General features: G+C 37.8%; 1 protein-coding gene across 2 annotated transcripts in view; it reads left to right on the top strand.

Annotated features, from left to right (window-relative positions):
- Nucleotides 1-4,414: 4,414 nt before the first annotated feature.
- Nucleotides 4,415-18,100, top strand: part of LOC130912997 (serine/threonine-protein kinase N2-like) — a 41,326-nt gene continuing 27,640 nt past the window's right edge. The window contains exons 1-8 of one of the 2 annotated variants that reach the window (XM_057831229.1): nucleotides 4,415-4,694; nucleotides 4,774-4,817; nucleotides 12,125-12,411; nucleotides 13,657-13,806; nucleotides 16,292-16,428; nucleotides 16,513-16,681; nucleotides 17,540-17,605; nucleotides 17,737-17,843. In XM_057831229.1, coding sequence (XP_057687212.1) covers nucleotides 13,683-13,806; nucleotides 16,292-16,428; nucleotides 16,513-16,681; nucleotides 17,540-17,605; nucleotides 17,737-17,843 — 603 coding nt within the window. In that variant the 5' untranslated portion in view covers nucleotides 4,415-4,694; nucleotides 4,774-4,817; nucleotides 12,125-12,411; nucleotides 13,657-13,682. The remainder of the gene's footprint in view (nucleotides 4,695-4,773; nucleotides 4,818-12,124; nucleotides 12,412-13,656; nucleotides 13,807-16,291; nucleotides 16,429-16,512; nucleotides 16,682-17,539; nucleotides 17,606-17,736; nucleotides 17,844-18,100) is intronic. The other variant, XM_057831228.1, reaches the window with a different exon arrangement.

The following is an 18,100-nucleotide window of genomic DNA, read 5'->3' as shown; positions in this document are numbered from 1 at the left end:
ATAACGACGAAGCGCCTTATGATCGAGAGCCTACATTTTGTCCTATGCACAGTAAGGAAATTAGGATTTTTCTACCCCTTTATACAAAGGATGTCAACAGTTCAAAGACAATTTGTAAATCAAGACGGATAAATACAGCCATGTGCCAGTATGATATTCTGATAGTATGATAACTATCAAATTTTCACGGTATCACAGTATTGCATTTACAGCTCTAAAATGTGATACTTTGAGATATCTGGGTTTAAAAAAAAAAAAAAAAAAAAAAAACGTTGTTTTTTCATAGAACATGATTTTTAATTTTCAAAACATATTAGCAAATTGGTATATATATATATATATTTTTTTTAAATAATTTTTTTTGAAAAAGTTTGAAAAAGACTTTTAAACACCATATTAATTTTTATACAGAAAATAATTACAGTACAACTGAAACAAATTATTATAATATATTTGACAGAAAAAGCATGTTATTTTGCCTCATTCAAATCTTAATATCTGAACATTTAAATATGTAAACTAAAGTGCAATCACATTCGTAAATGAATGGTTTCTGGTTTTTGAAATGTAAATAAACCAATTTATTGTGATAAAACAACAAAATTGCAATAACTGTATTAACCATCAAAGTGAGGTCTAACTGTAACGGTAGTCTTGAAACAAATATGAATGAGGAAAAACATTGCAATAAAATAATGCAAACTGGTAAAAATTGAGAGTAGTTGAGATCTGTCATGACAGAACATTACTCCTCAAGTTCAGCATTCGCTTCAATCATATCTGACGCCATCTAGCGTCGTGAATGGGTATAATGTCTAGACCCCAAATATAAGACGACTCCCACTTTTTCAGTTTTATTTCAATGCAAAAAAACACCGTCTTATATTTGGGCAAATACTATATATATATATATATATATATATATATATATATATATATATATATATATATATATATATATATATATATATATATATATATACATACATACATACATACATATATATATATATATATATATATATATATATATATATATATATATATATATATATATATATATACATACATATTAGGGCTGTCAACATTATAATAATATAATTTTTTTAATTAATCACGTTAAAATATTTGACGCATTTAACGCACATGCCCCGTTCAAACAGATTAAAATGACAGCAAAGTGTCATTTCCACTTGTTACTTGTGTTTTTTGGTGTTTTTCCGCCCTTTGCTGGCGCTTGGGTGCGACTGATTTTGTGGGTTTCAGGCTTCAGCACCATAATTATTGTTGACATCAACAATGGCGATCTACTAGTTTATTTTCAGATTCAAAATTTTACAAACTTTATTAAAACGAAAACATTAAGAGGGGTTTTGATATAAAATTTCTATAACTTGTACTAACATTTATCTTTTAAGAAATACCTGTCTTTCTATCCATGGATCGCTTTAACAGAATGTTAATAATGTTAATGCCATCTTGTTGATTTATTGTTATAATAAACAAATACAGTACTTATGTGCGCTATGTTGAATGTATATATATCCGTCTTGTGTCTTATCTATCCATTCCAACAATAATTTACAGAAAAATATGGCATATTTTATAGATGGTTTGAATTGCGTTTAATTACGATTAATTAGTTTTTAAGCTATGATTAACGCGATTAAAAATTTTAATCGTTTGACAGCCCTAATATAGATATATATATTCAAAATAAAATTTAAATAAATGCAGCCCTTTAGGTGAGCCTAAAAATCCACAGCCACAGCTCAACATTATTACCATCAGAACAAAAATAATTGAATTATTTTCCATAAAAAGCACATGTATATGACTTGCATCATATTTACATTATACACACACTCGCTTTCTCAACACAGTTTCCAGAAAGGAAAAAAAACACCATGTTTTACCACCGCTAGACACACTGAACGCGCTGGAGTTAATTCTCGTAGCTGGTGGGGAACGTTCATGACAGTGTTTACTCACCTTTAATTTTGTAGAAATGCGAAATCATATTGGAGGTATTGCCTCCTCGGCAGTCACCCTCCGCAAACATGTTTTACATGTCGGTTGGCCCTCCTCCTCTAAGCCGTGGCCGTCTATAACTTTTCTGTGGCCGAAGTATTCCCATACCAGCGATTTTGTTTTCTTCGATAGCGGAAAAAAGTTAAGGAGTTTCACCTCCTCCAGCCATCGTGTAGCATAGCTGACTCACTGACACTGAGCAGCAACCGGTGGGGAAGGGTTGAGCCTTGCAGCTGCAACCGAGGGATTGCTTTATGCATTTTTGGGTCATAAAAAATATCTCATACCTTAGGGTTGGTATGACAAAAAAATTTTGCGGTTTTGAAACCATGACGTTTTCATACCAAGGTATACCTTGAAACCGGTAACCGGCACATGTCTATACATCCATAATAAAGGCCATCATGTACAGAAGTAAGATATAATCAGTGACGCAAAAAGACAGCGTTCTGGCATTCCCAGGGTGCCAGGTTAGAAAAAATGTTTCATAGCTAATCTGTACCCACATATTCCTAAATTGTGGGTACAGACTACAGAATAATCTGTCAAGGGACCCCCGTGGGGGTGGGGTGGGGGTGCATTGGGGATCGTTTAGTTTCGGTCCTTGAGTTTTAAACTGGTATACTGGACAAAGTTTAGAGTCAGTTTAGATTTGAAAAAAAAAAGAAAATGGGGTTTTTTTTTTCTTTAAAACATTGCTTACTTTATGCACGCTAGAAGAATAATGACAATGCAATGGAAAAGAACGTTTATTAAGAATAAGTATTTTCAATTTGTCTTAGAAATCTACAAAATATAAAGTAAGAACAACAAACAGTCATCAGGTAACAACAGGAGGTCGGTAGTAATGTGTTACAGTTACGCCCTTACATTTTGAGTAAGTTTTTGAGGAAAAACTCCAAAGAGTAGTTTTACCACGCCATACTATGTACGTTTACTCAAGTAGATTTGGGAAGAAGAGACGCTTCTCATACGCCGCTACTTTGGCCTACACTATAGAGTCGTTAGTTTTCCTCCTTATTCCGTATATTAGAATTTTACTTTAGTTTTGCCAGAGATGCCGACAGTGGCTCTGCCAGTTTAACCAATGATAAGTTGCAATAATAATCAAACAATTCCATTATACCAATCAGACGTAATAATAGGGTCACATGATCACACACAAGCTTGCAGTCGGAAGTCCTATGATTACACCGGCCTATTCAATCACGTGGTGTCTTTAAAGCGCATTAAAAAGTAATATTATTTTACAGCGATAGACCGTGGAAAACCGGAGATACTACTCGAGGGCACTCATGCTCTTTGGCGGGGTGATGTTTCATTTTTCTAGTTGGAATCAGATGATTTTTGTGTATTTGTTTGGCCTAATATGGTCATGTAATCGGTTATAGTACAGTATAATAATAACAGTTCATATAGATGATGTGATGCTGAGGAAAAAAATGCCATTGTTTAAAAAAAAAAAATACTGTAAGCAGTTACTCACAATGTAATGTGACTCATTACTTGAGTATTCTTTCCACCGAATACTTTACTTGTACTTGAGAACATATTTTTGATTACTACTTTTACTTGAGTAATATTATTTTGAAGTAACCTTAATCTTATTAGAGTACTTTTTGGGCTACTGTAAACACCTCTGGTAAACTTGGCATTAACACAAATTTATATTGTTATCAGCGATATTGGGCCACATTGATTTAAAGTTGGATCGATACGGGATTTTGCCGTATCGTACTTTACTATCAGGAGCAGGAGCCCCGCTGTCCCGCCTCCAATACTCGCCTCCCTCCCCGGTTGGTGCTGTGCCGCTTCCCCACTAACCAGCCCAGTAGTCCGCCGAGCTCCGCCTCTTAAAATAGGGCTCCGTCCAAGCATCTCTCAACCCTACTTATATCAACCCTGACGCCGATGGGTTCAAAGATACAAATGTAATAAAAATGGACAATTTAGAACTTGTTTATGTTATTAACCTCGTGGAATGGCGTTCCCTTTATTCCGTTAGTAAAGTACTCAACGCAGGTTTGTTGGACAAACGTGTCTTTCATCGACTTGATCCTCGCTGCTTCCTTTAAGCTTCTTAATGGCGTTTGTCGTTCTACGGCTAATTGCGACAAGGATTTGTGGTTTGAAGTAGCCACTTGAAAGTTAATCACATTGGTCAGTCATTCACATGTAACGTGACACGGACATCGTTTCCTCTCTTGATTTAATGCTCAAACCGCTCCCCAGTTCAATTCGAATGTGGTCAATATATAGCATAATACGTTTCAGGTTCATAGAAAGCTATGGTTTCTGGCTGTTCGTGAAGGCAACATCAGAGGAGCCATTTTAAAAGAGCCTTGGACGACTTTAGTTATTCGAAACATCATACCTTGATTATCGCCCTATATATATATTTTTTTATTAAGAAGCTGCAGAAATGTGCTAAACTATTCTCTAGTAATGCGGTTTTAGGGTGGCCCTAATGCTAACACAAAACCAGCGAGTGGCAAACGTTTGTCACTTATTGTATGAAAACGACACGTTATGCTTCCTCTTTTGTCTATTCATTTCCACTCACATATACTAGTATTTCATAGAACTAGTGATGGCCCCTATCCGATCACGTGATCGGAAAACGGTCACCATTATCCCGTCAATTTCAAAGGATCGGAATAGGGGTAAAATATTTTAAAATTTTTGTATTGAGTTCATTTTGTCTACACTTATAGATTTTTTTTTTTTTTTCTTTCATTACAGACATCTCTCTGATGGAGGCCAAAGTGCTCGCTGAAACATGTCAGGTAATTAAAACAACCAAAAATAATTGTCTGTAATAAAAGAATTCAACTGATTTTAAAATGTGTTGATTTATTTTGATGTACTAACTCAGTGGCTGCCACTGACAGTGATAGGCGTCAATTGAATTTTGACTGGGAGGGCTAGCAGCGATCGCTTGATTGCTGCCAGCCCCCCAGACAAATTACATTGGACGTCTGTTGCCGCTGATAGCTGTGAAAAATGATCACTCAATGCCAGCCTTCCCAGAAGAGATGGATTTGATAACTTAAACTGGAAGAGAACGAATTAAGGGGTACAAACAAAAAAATAATCCAGAGGTGTAAGAATTAGAGAGGTCGCCGAGCCGGTCATGTAATCGGAAATCGGGCCTGATCACGTTATTTTTAGACGATCGGAAACGGGTGAAAAAGATCCGGTTTTTGAATTAGTTCTTTTAAGGGTTACAAACCACAAATAATCTAGAATTATAAGAATTAGAGAGTTCTCCAATCCGATCATGCCATCGAAAATCGGGCCTGATCAGAAGATCGGAATTGCGTGGAAAAGAAAGGATTTTTAAGATATTTTGGGGGAGGCAACAAAAATGATCATGTGTGTACAGCATATTGTCAAAAGCAAAAAAGTTTCATAATATAAATATGTAATTTTTCTTTCAATTGTTTTGTAATATGGGATCAGGACAATCAGTGAGCTGAGCTTCAATACCAGTCCAGTTACTCTGGATATTCCCCTTTCCCAGGATGATCCACCCCATGTCCTTTTATGAATGTTAACAAATAATTTTGCCAGAACTCCCTTTCAAAGTGTTTTGATATCATTATGAGGTCATTTGTGCAGTGTGGCCATTTGCAGTCAGGTGTGCGTAGAATTATTTCCTCTGAATAGTTTTCCTTCAGTTTTGAAATTTGTTGATAATTCCGTTAACATAAACACGTTTATTAAAAATGTGAATTTAAAAAAAAAAAAAAAAAGGTTTAAGAAATTGTAACATTGTGCTCCTTTAATTCAGTGATCCTTTGACACCCAGTGTTGTTCTGCCTGACAGGCACCTTGTAGCTCATTCATACTGTACATACAAAATGGCATGCTTTTATTTTTACATAAGCACCATAAAGCCAGAAATTTAAGATTTATGTGATGGACTGCATGCACTACTGCACATCAAGTTCGCAGTCATATCCATTCATTCATCCCATCTCAGTCAAAATGGCGTCGTCAATAGCAGCCAATGAGTTAACAAGGAAGTGACCTAAAAATGCCTGAAAACCAACAGGAAGTGAAACAAAATCAACAAGAAGTAACCTGGAAATGCCCCAGAATAAACAGTGGACATGAAGCAGGAAGGAAATACCCCCAAATCAATAAGAAATGATTCACAATTTGCAGGAAGTGACCCATAAGTACCCTAAAATTACAAGGAAGTGATGCAAAACTAACCCATAGCCTGCCGTTGACAACGATAGATGTCCAATTCACTTTAACTGGACGAATTGACTGTGGATGCTTATCTTTCAATGCCATTGAGTTAACTTCTTTCGCCAAAAATAAACTGGTCCGACTCACATAAATGTGGCCCGCGAACCAAGCAGTTTGACACCTCTGCTTTATAGGCCACAGTCTATTTTAAATACATCCACAAGATGGCGCCATTTCCTCCCATATAAAACATGCAACATTACACTCATTTAAATGTGCTATGTAATAACTACAGCAAGTGACTTTAAAATGACAGCAGACCATACTTTGGACACAAGTATATATTATACAAGAACATTTGTAACCAGTATGGAATAGAAGTGACAACAAGGCCAAGGTTCTGTGGGACAAACAGCAAATGGACAGAACCAAAAAGAGGAATTATTCCGTTTTGGGAGTTTTTTGACCTCATCAGTGACAACAAGATTTGTCTTAAAACATCAAGCATATTAATTAGATAGATCCGATTTATTTCACAATTAAGAAATTCACTATTGCACAGCTCGTATAGACAAACAAGGGGTGCAAAATGACACACCTACCGCTGACGTATTTACTACTTTAGCAGGGACACTATTACTTCCAATACTTTATTTCACGGTGGTCGCTATTTCCTTGAGTGTTTGCGCCAAGGGAGTCAAATTCATAAATTACAATATGGCAATCAAGATCTTGATTTTTCGCCAAATAACCAGAGGCGGGTACAGTAGCCAAAATTTTTACTCCAGTAATAGTAGCGTTACTTCTAAATAATATTACTCAACTAAAAGGAAAAGTAGCCATCCAAAATTGTACTCAAGTACAAGTAAAAAAGCATAGACTTCATCAAATACCATCATATATCATTATTTACTATAACCAATTACATGAACATATCAGACAAAAAAGATCATCAAATTTCAACCCGAACAACACTTGAAACATCACCCGTCCAAAGAGCATGAGCGCCCTTTAGTGAAGAAAAACATTGTTACCTCTGATTGGTACAATGAAGTTATGTGGTTATTGTTGCGATGTCTCATTGGTGAAAGTGAGAAAACCATTGTCGGCATCTGGAATAAATAAAGCCAAGATGTAGAATAAAGAGGAAAAATGTAACCACTGTTGTGTAGCCCAATGTAGCGTAGTAAAAGTAATGTTTCTTTTTGTTCTTCACAAATCTACTCAAGTGAAAGTAAAATATATTGCATGACAAAACTACTCTAAGAAGTAAGTTTTTCTCAAAAAGTTACTCAATTAAATGTAACGGAGTAAATGTAACGCGTTACTCCCCACCTCTGCAAATAAGTTAACTCACTGGCTTCCATTGACAGCGCTAAACATCCACTCCATTTTGATCGGGAGGGGACAAGTTCATTCGCCCCTCCCAGTTAAAATGAATTGGATGTCACTAGCCCTGAAATATGAGCATTCACAGCCAGTTCTCCCAGTTTTAGTGAATTGGGTTAGGCAGGGGTGTCCAAACTGGTCCTCAAGGGCCACTGTGGCTCCTGGTTTTTGATCATACCAATTGAGCACAGACAGTTTAACCAATGAAGTTTCTGCAGGAGCACCTGACTGCAATCAACTGATTACAATTGTAAGACACCAGATTGGTGAAAAGTTGTCGTCTTGTTTTGTTGGAATGAGTGTGGAATAGTTTGGACACCCCTGGGTTAGGGTCTCTCGTTGTTGATGGAAGTCGTAGAGTTAATTTTCGTTAATTTCCTTATAATCTTAGGGTACTTAGTGATGGTGAAATGAAGCCTCATTAGGCATTGCACCACTTGAGCCAATTGGTTCGAGAAAGGGTTCATTTCTCGCAGCTCCATTTGTCCAAGGAACCACCTACTGGCTAAGTGTATAATCACAGTCATTTGTCTCCCAACCACATGAGTTATTCATCAATTTTTGTGTGTGTGTCTGTTGGAAAGGTTTTATTTAGCAAAAGAATGTCTCACCAAATCCTCGATGTACATAGATTATCACATAAGTATATTTTTTCTTCAACTTTCTTTTCATTGTTTTTCTGTCACAAAAGTTAAATTTGACATACATCTTCAGCAATGGGATCAAACTCATAACCTGAGTGACCATAATGTATGGGGGGCAGTACCCCCTGAATCAAAAAGAAAAAAAAACCCATAAAGGACGTATACATATGACACAAAAACGCACACATAAACAGTACCTCACAGTCATAAAAATATATGATATGGCGATGTCTCCTGTAGGTCAGCAGTGCCAAGCAGCTCCCCAAATATCAACATACAACAAATTTTACATATAAATGTATGAACTTTTGGGTCCAGTAAGAGGAAAGGCCACATACAGTCACAGTCATACGTCACTCATGAAGTAAATCTTAGAATATATATATATTTTATATGTAGTAGGTAGGTAGGTATGTAGCCGGTGTTGCATGGCTCCACCCCGCGTGACACAATTCGCCCAATTTGCCTAGGACCAGGGGTGAAAGTGAGCGGGAACGGTCAGAATGCAGTTCCGGTATAAGATTCAGGGCTGGAACGCAGTTCCGGTATAAGTTTCAGGGCCGGAATGCTGTTCCGGTATACGGTGCTTTGATTCCGAAAATATGACGGCAACTGTCAAAACACTATGTAAAAAAAAAAAAAAAAGTATATATATATATATATATATATATATATATATTTTTTTTTTTTTTATTATTAAATTTATTAGGATCATGGAAGCTTCCACTTGGGGAAAATATATACATACAGTATATCCTGTATATACGTAATATAATAGAAATATACAGTACTGTGCAAAAGTTTTCGGCAGGTGTCCTGCCTAAAACTTTTGCACAGTACTGTATATATATATATATATATATCTATACAAAGCTGCCACACATACATTTCATCTCAGAGAAGAAAACAATCTACCAACATCAGATTTACATACTCAAGTGTTAACAACAAATATAATAAAGTGCTTGTTTAGCATAATCCGTTTCCGCCGATATTTATTATTTATTTTTTTCCACGGACGGCATGGAGGTTTCCCCAGCTGCTGCAGTTATCTGAGTACTGACATGTGATCACCAGAGATAGTTAGCTCTGATTGGTTTAAATGTGCATGTTTTCTGAAACAGCAAAAAAATAAAAAAGGGGGGGAGGGCAATGCAACAGAAAATGGATCAAATCTTTTAAGACCAAGGAGAGAGTTAAGGTGGCTTATTTATCATATTTAGTTTTATTTGCTCTGATGAGGAGGTTCAGAACATCTTAGAAGTCAATGTGCACGTCGGGCTTATATTTATTCATTTATGTTAGGCTACTTATTCATTTCCTTATGATTTAAAATTAAAAAAAGTCAATGCACGATCTTCATATTCCATTTTATTCTGCATAATATAAGTCATTTGTAGTTATTTTTCTGAATGTGTTTATTATTAAAACACAACAAAAAATAAATGTTTACATTATCTTCAATTTTAATATCCTACATCCTATCTTCTTAAGTAGTTAAAATTGAGATTTGGCATTTAGTATGTGACGAAATGAGGGAAAATAAAAATAAGGAGATGGAGGTTGGGGTTATAGCTGTTTTTATTAAGTTTTATTTTGCAAATCATTGAAAAAATACAATTTTGAATGAAAATCATTTTTTGTATGTGTTATAGAAATAACTGACCAAAACATTTTTCTTTGCATTTCAGTTGTTTTGACCCCCCCCCCCCCCCCCAAAATAAACAAATGAATAAAATTTCTGGCTCCGTGGCGACCTTCACGTTGGGGAGTTCCGGCAAGAAATTCTAACCACTTTCACCCCTGCCTAGGACACTACTCGATCCCACGCGTACGATGCATCCAGCACGGCAGACGGACTCTCTGACCACCAAGCCAGAAACCAACAAACCTCCGTGCAGGGCCGGCCCAGCCTATACGCAGACTATGCAGCTGCCTAGGGCCCCTAGGGGGCCCCCAATCTGCCAGTCGTTTAATTTATATTCTATTTTGTTTACTACAGTTTGCTTTATTCGACTTTTGTGAGTTTTGATACTTGATTACAAGCTTAAAAAATATAAGTTCTTCCTTAACTTCTTTCTTTCCTCTTTTAGAAAAATGTTTGGCGCTATCTACTGTAAGTACTGACAATCATTTGGGGTGAGAAGTGGGGTGCAGTGCAACACAATCTGATTAATTTACAAAATGTGGACGTATGGCTTGGATTGCATGTATGGGTTTCACAGTACACTGTGACGAAATGGTGGGCCAAAAATATGGGCCCTTTTGCATTATTTTGCTAAAGGGCCCCCAAATGGCCTGGGCCGGCCCTGCCTCCGTGTACCCGTTACACGTACGTAATCAGAGAAAGAACAGTAAACGTGTTTATAACATGAAAAAGGGTACTAATTATGCTTGTGTAATTAGGACATTGATGTAGCTACAGGATGGTGGGGATTTTCATTCTGTTATATTAAAAAAAAAAAAATCCACAGAGAGGAAGTCCTCTTTCTTGCTGGTTCCATTCAAGTATGAACTACCGTACCCTTCTCTCAACTCAAACTTTTCACTCTCCAAACCACCTCCAAACTGGCCAAACTCTCACCTGATCGCAACTCTCCTTCAAACACCCACATTTTGAATGCAGCCAGAGGTGTTGATAGACTGTAGCGAGCTGTCAAACCACGCTGCAAATCTAAAGCAATCCCTGAAGCAGTCACGTGGTACAGCTGGGCAGCGAGGCTTCGGACGTCATCATTTTCGGAACTTCGCCTAAATGAAGCGAGCCTTGGTACGCGCTTCGCGGAAAAGTCCCTTCATTACTCGACACACGCTTCGAAGGCTCGGCGCACCTCGTGACATCACTAGTACTTACAAATCACTTCCTGTACATTTTGTGGTATCTCAGGGCCAGTTCATGCACATTTTGGATAATTTCCTGTTGATTTTAGGTAATTTCCGGGCCACTTTGTCATCATTAGCACTTCCTGTGGATTTTAGGGCATTTCCAGATATGTCCTGTTGATTTTAGGTCACTTCCTGTTGGTTTTGGGGGATTTCAAAGTCACTTTTTTGTTTATTCATATGCTCCCATTGATAGCACTAGACATCAATTTCAATTTGCCTGCGTGGGTGCGAATGAACGAATGTGACTGTGGACACGCCAAGCTCAGAAGTGCTAAAATCTCCGGTTTTACGGCGCCAATGTCTAAATACTTGCATGTGATTCTGTATGTACAGTATGAATGAGTCATATCCTGCCTGTCGGGCAGAACAACCCTGCGGGCCAAATTGGACGCTCTGGCGGGTCGCTTCTGGCCCACGGGCAATACGTTTGACACCCTGGTTTAGGTGATGGTGCTGTGGTGGAAAATAAGCAATTCTACATTTTGACCTCTAGATGGCGTCATAGAGTAAATTAATCGTTACGAAGTACCGGCACAGTTGGCTAAAAGTGTTAATGCTTCGTAGGGGTTCATCTAAATACACCACTAGGATTTGGTAGTGATTTGGACAGAGATCAAAAGTTTGATAAACAACAACTTTTGTTTTTTTCCCTATTCATCGTACATTTCTTGGCTGGTGTGACCTTTTAAAAAAAATGCTGTTGGCATAATATAAACACAATGCAATGTTATTTTTCTGACTAAAAACACCCTCCCCATTGAATGTGTTTTGATGTGCTGCAGCTAATTAATTGGCATTTGCAGTCATTTCAATCGAAAAATGATTTGAGATATAAATGTTTTGCAGTAGGAGTGTGGGTAAAATACTTTAAAAAAAAAAGTGTAAAGGCATCCGTGTATTTGTCATTAGTGGGTGTCCCTAATGAAAAGCCCTGTATATGTCTCTCTTTTCTGCATGTGAACACGCGGCCCAAGCTGAGCCCAGAGCAACCGATCAGTGCTGGCACCCCTGCATAAAATCCTACCCCACCCTATCCATCCGCCTCCTCCTCTTCCTCAAGGAGAGCAGATTAGCTTTGGCAGTGTTGTCGGATGCAGCAGGAAGCGGATGCGGCGGGACGAGAGGAGGCAGACGGGATGGAGGAGGAAGAGGAGGAGGAAGAGGAGGCTTTCAAGGAGAGTGAAGGTGGAGAGGCAGTTCTCTTCCCTCGGAGGATGACAACACATTCTTAGTCCTAGTGGAGAAACAACAAGACTGAAAGGTAGGACATCAGCACTTACATTCTTCTTTTTCATGTACTTTTGTCCGGGTGTGTATCATTGTTGTTCGTTTGAGGACATTTAGTTGTAGCAAGGGGACAACAATGATTTCGGACAGTCCTTCAAGGCGACACAAGTACTGATTGAGAGATGAAATGGAGGCAATGTTGGGTGAGCAAAGTTAAGATTTAATTTCCCTGAATGCAGCACGACAGATATCGATGGATTGATAGACATTTCATTGTGCAAGGAAAGTTATGATTTCCCTCTTTGCCTCAAGGCAAGCTCAGACTTGTATGCATGTACAGTATGTAATGATAGATGTGACAGGAAAGGAAATTAACAACTAATGTGTGACAAAAACGATAATTTGACTTAAAGAAACAAAAAGACCTGATCAACCGATACTCAATTGCAACTAAACATTCAACTAATTGACTGCCGTTTAAGATGTCCAATCCATTTGAACTGGGGAGGAGTTTATGAAAATGAGTTATGACAAAAATGTGATTTCAGACAGTAATTGAAAGCATCCCCAGAATAGATAATATCCCATTATTTGATACACTAACCTGAAGTTGTCCAGATCACATATTTTTGGACTGAGTTTGATTCCGAGTCATCTGATTTTAGGGATCCGCCGCTACCGAGTACCTTATCTGATACCCCGTCAATTAATTAATTTAATAATATATCACATACATAATTAAAACATACCTTTTTTTCTTTTGAAGATATATACTTGTCCATCTTCATTATTTTGTAGCTTTATAGCCATTACAAACACGATCTTTTCCCACCCGATTCCATTCCGATATTCTAAAAAATGCGTGTACAAAACATCTGGTTTTTTTTTTCTTTTGATAACTTTGTGCATTTTGATTAATGTTTTTTGCTTTGTAGATCTTAAATAATGAAAAAAAAAATCTTAAATCTTGCACGCTATTCTGATCTAAAAATTACATGCTTGGGCCCAATGTCCAAACACGTGATCCAATTGGCGACATCCCTAATTTTTATTTATTTTAACTGGGAAGCATGGCATTGAAGGAATTATCTTGTTTCACTGCCATCAGTGTCAGCCAATCATTTCATAGTTTGTAATAAAAATAAACACATTTTTAAAAAAAACAATGTTTCACCCGATTCCGATCTTCTAAAAATGGCGTGATCGGGCCCGATTTCTGATCATGTGATTGGATTGGGGACATGCCTACTAACCTGTGCGATTGTCCACGTGTTTCTAGACCTGCCTGTCCACAGTATTGTCCCCATGTTGTCCACGGCGCAGCAGATGCTGCAGGACAGCCGCTCCAAGATGAAGCTCCTCCGCCTGCAAATCATCAAAGCAGCGCAGGCCCGAAGCGACCGAGAAGCAGACATCACAACGCACCAAGGTCTGCTTCAAAATACTGCAAACATCTGGGTATTGCAGTTTTAGAGTTTCAGGTTTGGGCCCAGTTCACTGTTAACTTTCCGCTTAATTCCAGGTGTACGTTCTCAGACGTGTATGTGTTGTAAAGTTTGCCAACAGTTGTATAAAGCGTTAACCTGGCATTCCAGATTGACATACCTGTTAAGTTGTAGAAATTGCAAATAGGGAGATTTCTGTTTGCCAACCCCGATGACGCGCACGCGCGACAATCGCTAAGACAAAATGCAACCATTTTTTTTCAAGTTTTATTTTGTACTGCAAATTTCTTTTATAAAGTTATTAATCCTTCGTGTTCTGTTTATAGTTAAATAGCATTCTGTTGATGTTCTGAGTTAATCATTCAATGACATTGTCATTTAAAGTTTTTATCATACTGATTAATTATACGAAAATTTTTTTTCGAGCGTCGCATAAAATGACGGCGATTGAGGCTATTCGTTGTTGGTCACTTTCCGAATCGGGCCGAATGGTATCGTTACAAAACGGTGACAAACAAAAACGTAAAAAAAATAAAAATAAAAAAATTGACATTTTTGGAAAATCGGGAGATTTGGCTTTCTAATCGTGAGGCGTGAGCATTGGGGTCAAAATCGGGAGTCTCCCGACCAAATCATGAAACTTAACAGGTCTGGATTGATTGTTCCATATATCCGTTACAAATATATTCTACATATCAATATGGGAAAAAGCCAAACGAGATCCGTTTCATGGGAGGAACTTTAAAAAAATATGCAGCTGCTGATTGGACGATGGCTCTTCTTGTCTCACTTGCGAAAACATCGTTTCCCGTCCAAAAAAGCTTTTAGTGACGTTCTTTGCCCACTTTTAATGAGGAAATTAAATGTATTTCAGACAAAGCTTTAGAAATTCAACTATCTACAAGAACTGCTTTGCAGTTCAACATTGTATTCAACATGATAGTTTATGGTTGCGTGGTCACTTCTGCAGCTCCCGCCTTGTTCTCCTGACTGGCTGGTTGGATGGTTGAGAATTGCAAGATGGTACTGCAGGATGAATCAATAAATCAAGAAGTATTGTGACTATTGTCTTGCTTGCAAGGATAATAAAGAGTAGTGATGGGCAAAAAAAAAACCTGAAGCTCCGAAGCTTGTGTCACTCAAATGAACCCCCGTGTTTTAAATGAAAGTGTCGGAGTTTGTATCCAATGACAGCTGTCATGTGACTGATGATGTCTGAAGCTTCGTTTGTCCCGAAAATGTAATCACGTAACGTTTTTTTCTTGATGATGATACCTACGCCAGTTGAGAGTCGACACATAGCGGTTCCCTTAAATATTAAAATTAAGTCGCTGGTATTGTTTGCCCATCTCTCTACAAACATGGCACTAAAAAAATAACTATGTATGTATGTGAATGTATGTGAGAATAATCCCTATAAAAATGTATGTGAATCGTGCTGGTATAGCGACAGAGACAGAAGCAACCTCACGATTTATTGAGTACAGGCACATCTATTTACAAACATGCATCCAAAAAACTTGAAGAATTTGCATCGATATTAGCCTGCTGGCTTTGATAGATGTATCACTGTTGAAATAAAAAAAAAAGCTTTATTATTCGATTCCGAAGTGTTCGGTCAATGCGCACGTGAAACTCGTGGTGTTTGTAAGGTTAAAAACAACTGCTCGAAAGTGTATGGTTAGCGCTGAGCAACAATTCTGTAACTGCTTTTAGCAATACATCGTGATTGAACACATTGTTTTTGCACAAAATCCAATGATGAATTCAGAAGTTGTTAAATACTGTACCACAGTTTGGCACATACACTTTCAGTAACTCCTCCGGACTTAGCCAGGTGTTAAGACATAAAAGATGATCAGCATTTTCAGATGAGAAAAAGAAAATCAGCCTTTCACAGGGAAATGATCATGCAAGTGTGGTTAAGTACTTGTGTGCATATTTGCAGATTTCGACACAGTGTGATTCAAAAAGTCCCAGAACTGTGTTAAAGTACTTGTAAGCAAAACTGATTACTCTGGATAGCTCTGATTACGATCTTCATTTGGGAAATGAAGCCATTTCCTGAGGAATGTGAGCATTGTCCCTGATAAGGGAGGGTGCGCAACCGAGGGGGGTATTGCCCCAACTTCAGAGCCTTTTTGCAAAATGGAAAGGAGGAGGGAAGAAGATGCTCTCCTCCTTCTCTGCAAATTAGCACCTCGTTGTCATAACAAAGGCGTCTGTGAACAAGCGATTAGTGTCATATGCCTTGTCTCTGGACACTCTAATTGTCCAAAATAACAAAATGGCATAGTATCATAAAAATGATGATGTTGATCAATGTTATGCGTTACTATCAAATTCATCCAACTGAGGTCAATGTATCGTTACACTCCTAGTAAATTATACATGGGTTTTTTTTGTTTGTTTTTGTAAACGGCTGGAGTTTGAATGGCATTCGCCCACAACATTTCTCGATCTCTTCAGGGATGACTGAGGCGGACTCCCGACTGGCAGAGTTGCGTCACTACACGCAGCGCGAACACGATGCCCTACGGCTGGCTGAGGACACGCTGGCTCAAACAGACGCTGTCTCCTCGCCGAACCCCGAGGCTCACTCGGTGGTACGTTTCAGTTCCTCGGACACTGTCAAGGGTCAGGAGGCCAAGATGAGAAGTCAGCAACTGTCTCTTTTCTTTTCACGTCAGGGGGAGACACTGCGCGAGCATTCGTGCCAGCGTTTGCGTCTCCTGCGGGTGTCCTTAGAGGCGTGTCTAAGGGATAGTGGAAGGGCCACGCCCGAGCGGACCGGCGCCCATTCGGATGCAGTACTCTGCTCGGCAGCCATCTTGTCCAACAGACCAACCTCACTGACAGGTATGAAATTTTATTAAAAATGCATGAAAGTATGAAAAATTATAGATTTTAAAAGTATAAATTGGAAAAAAGAAACCATTTTATAGAATATGAAATAATATAAAGAATGATAATGATGAACAGGAATGACTGATGAATGAATGAATGAATGAATGATAAAGCCTTTTTAACGTTCTAAGTATACAAAAAAAAAAAAAAAAATGATAAAATATGAAATAAATAGTGTTATAAAAATAGAAATTAACATATTGATACAATGATAAAAGCAGAGCAATAACATTAGTATACAAAATAATAAGACATTTACATTACGCAAAAATAACATGATAAATTATAAAAAAAAAAAAATTAAATACAGCATAAATGTAATAACCCTATCTAAAATGCAAATAGTAATAACAAACTTAAGTAAAATACAAAAAAACTGCTCCAAAATGTAACATTTTTTTGTTTATGGAAAAAACATTGCATTTTTGAAAAAAATGTACTATTTTTTCCCCTTTGTTTTAGATCTATACAAAAGTCTACAGTGGGTTACTTTTAATAAGGTTCCCAAAAATATTTAATGTTAATATTTATTCAATTTTCTATAAACTATGAAGAAAAGCTGCTGTTGTATGTATTCAATATGCACAAATTTGGTGAATTGGAGTAATCTGTTTCTTTGACCAATCAGACGGCAGCTGACGATGATGTAACTAGGACACAAATCCTTGTTCTTGGCATCCTGCAATGAGCGCAGCCGCTCTCAACATCTCTCTACTTTGATGATGATTATTAAAGCTTTTACTTTGAAAGCCATTACTGTTTTAGAATTTCATTTGATGCTTATTTCCTGTTTATGGTTTACTTTCCCAGGAAAGCTGCAGGTGCGATTGCTCGGATGCGAAGATTTGTTTTCTCCCGCTGACAACACAACTTCTGGTGAGACGATTTCCAAATATTCAAACAATGAATAAAAGTTGGGACTTGCCTGTACACCCTAGAAACCCATGAAAGATACTTGTTTACATGGTGCACTTGTTGTTATTGAAAACTGACACTTCTACTGGCAGAGATGAGCGCAACCTTGAGGCTGGATGGAAGGGAGGTGGGCAGAACGCGCTGGGCGGCGGTGGGCAAGCTGACCTGGGATCAAACCTTTAGCCTCGCGCTGGAGTGGGTGAGTAGACCTTAGCTCGTTCTGTCCACTCACACTGTACACGACATGGATTTTCTCATTCATTTTGACATTTATAATATTGTATCTATGCATATACTGTATTTACTGTGGATATAAAAATCCTATATTCCCTAACTAGAACATCTAGACAATTGGACTGGAGTCGCAAATTTGATGACTTTCAACTCAACTCAGATTTGAAGAAAAAAAAACACAGACTTGGACTTGACCCACTTAGTACAGGAGGATCCGAGACT

Source organism: Corythoichthys intestinalis, chromosome 3 (assembly GCF_030265065.1).
Source record: "Corythoichthys intestinalis isolate RoL2023-P3 chromosome 3, ASM3026506v1, whole genome shotgun sequence".
NCBI classification, from domain to species: Eukaryota; Metazoa; Chordata; class Actinopteri; order Syngnathiformes; family Syngnathidae; genus Corythoichthys; species Corythoichthys intestinalis.
This window is presented reverse-complemented; position numbering and strand designations above follow the sequence as displayed.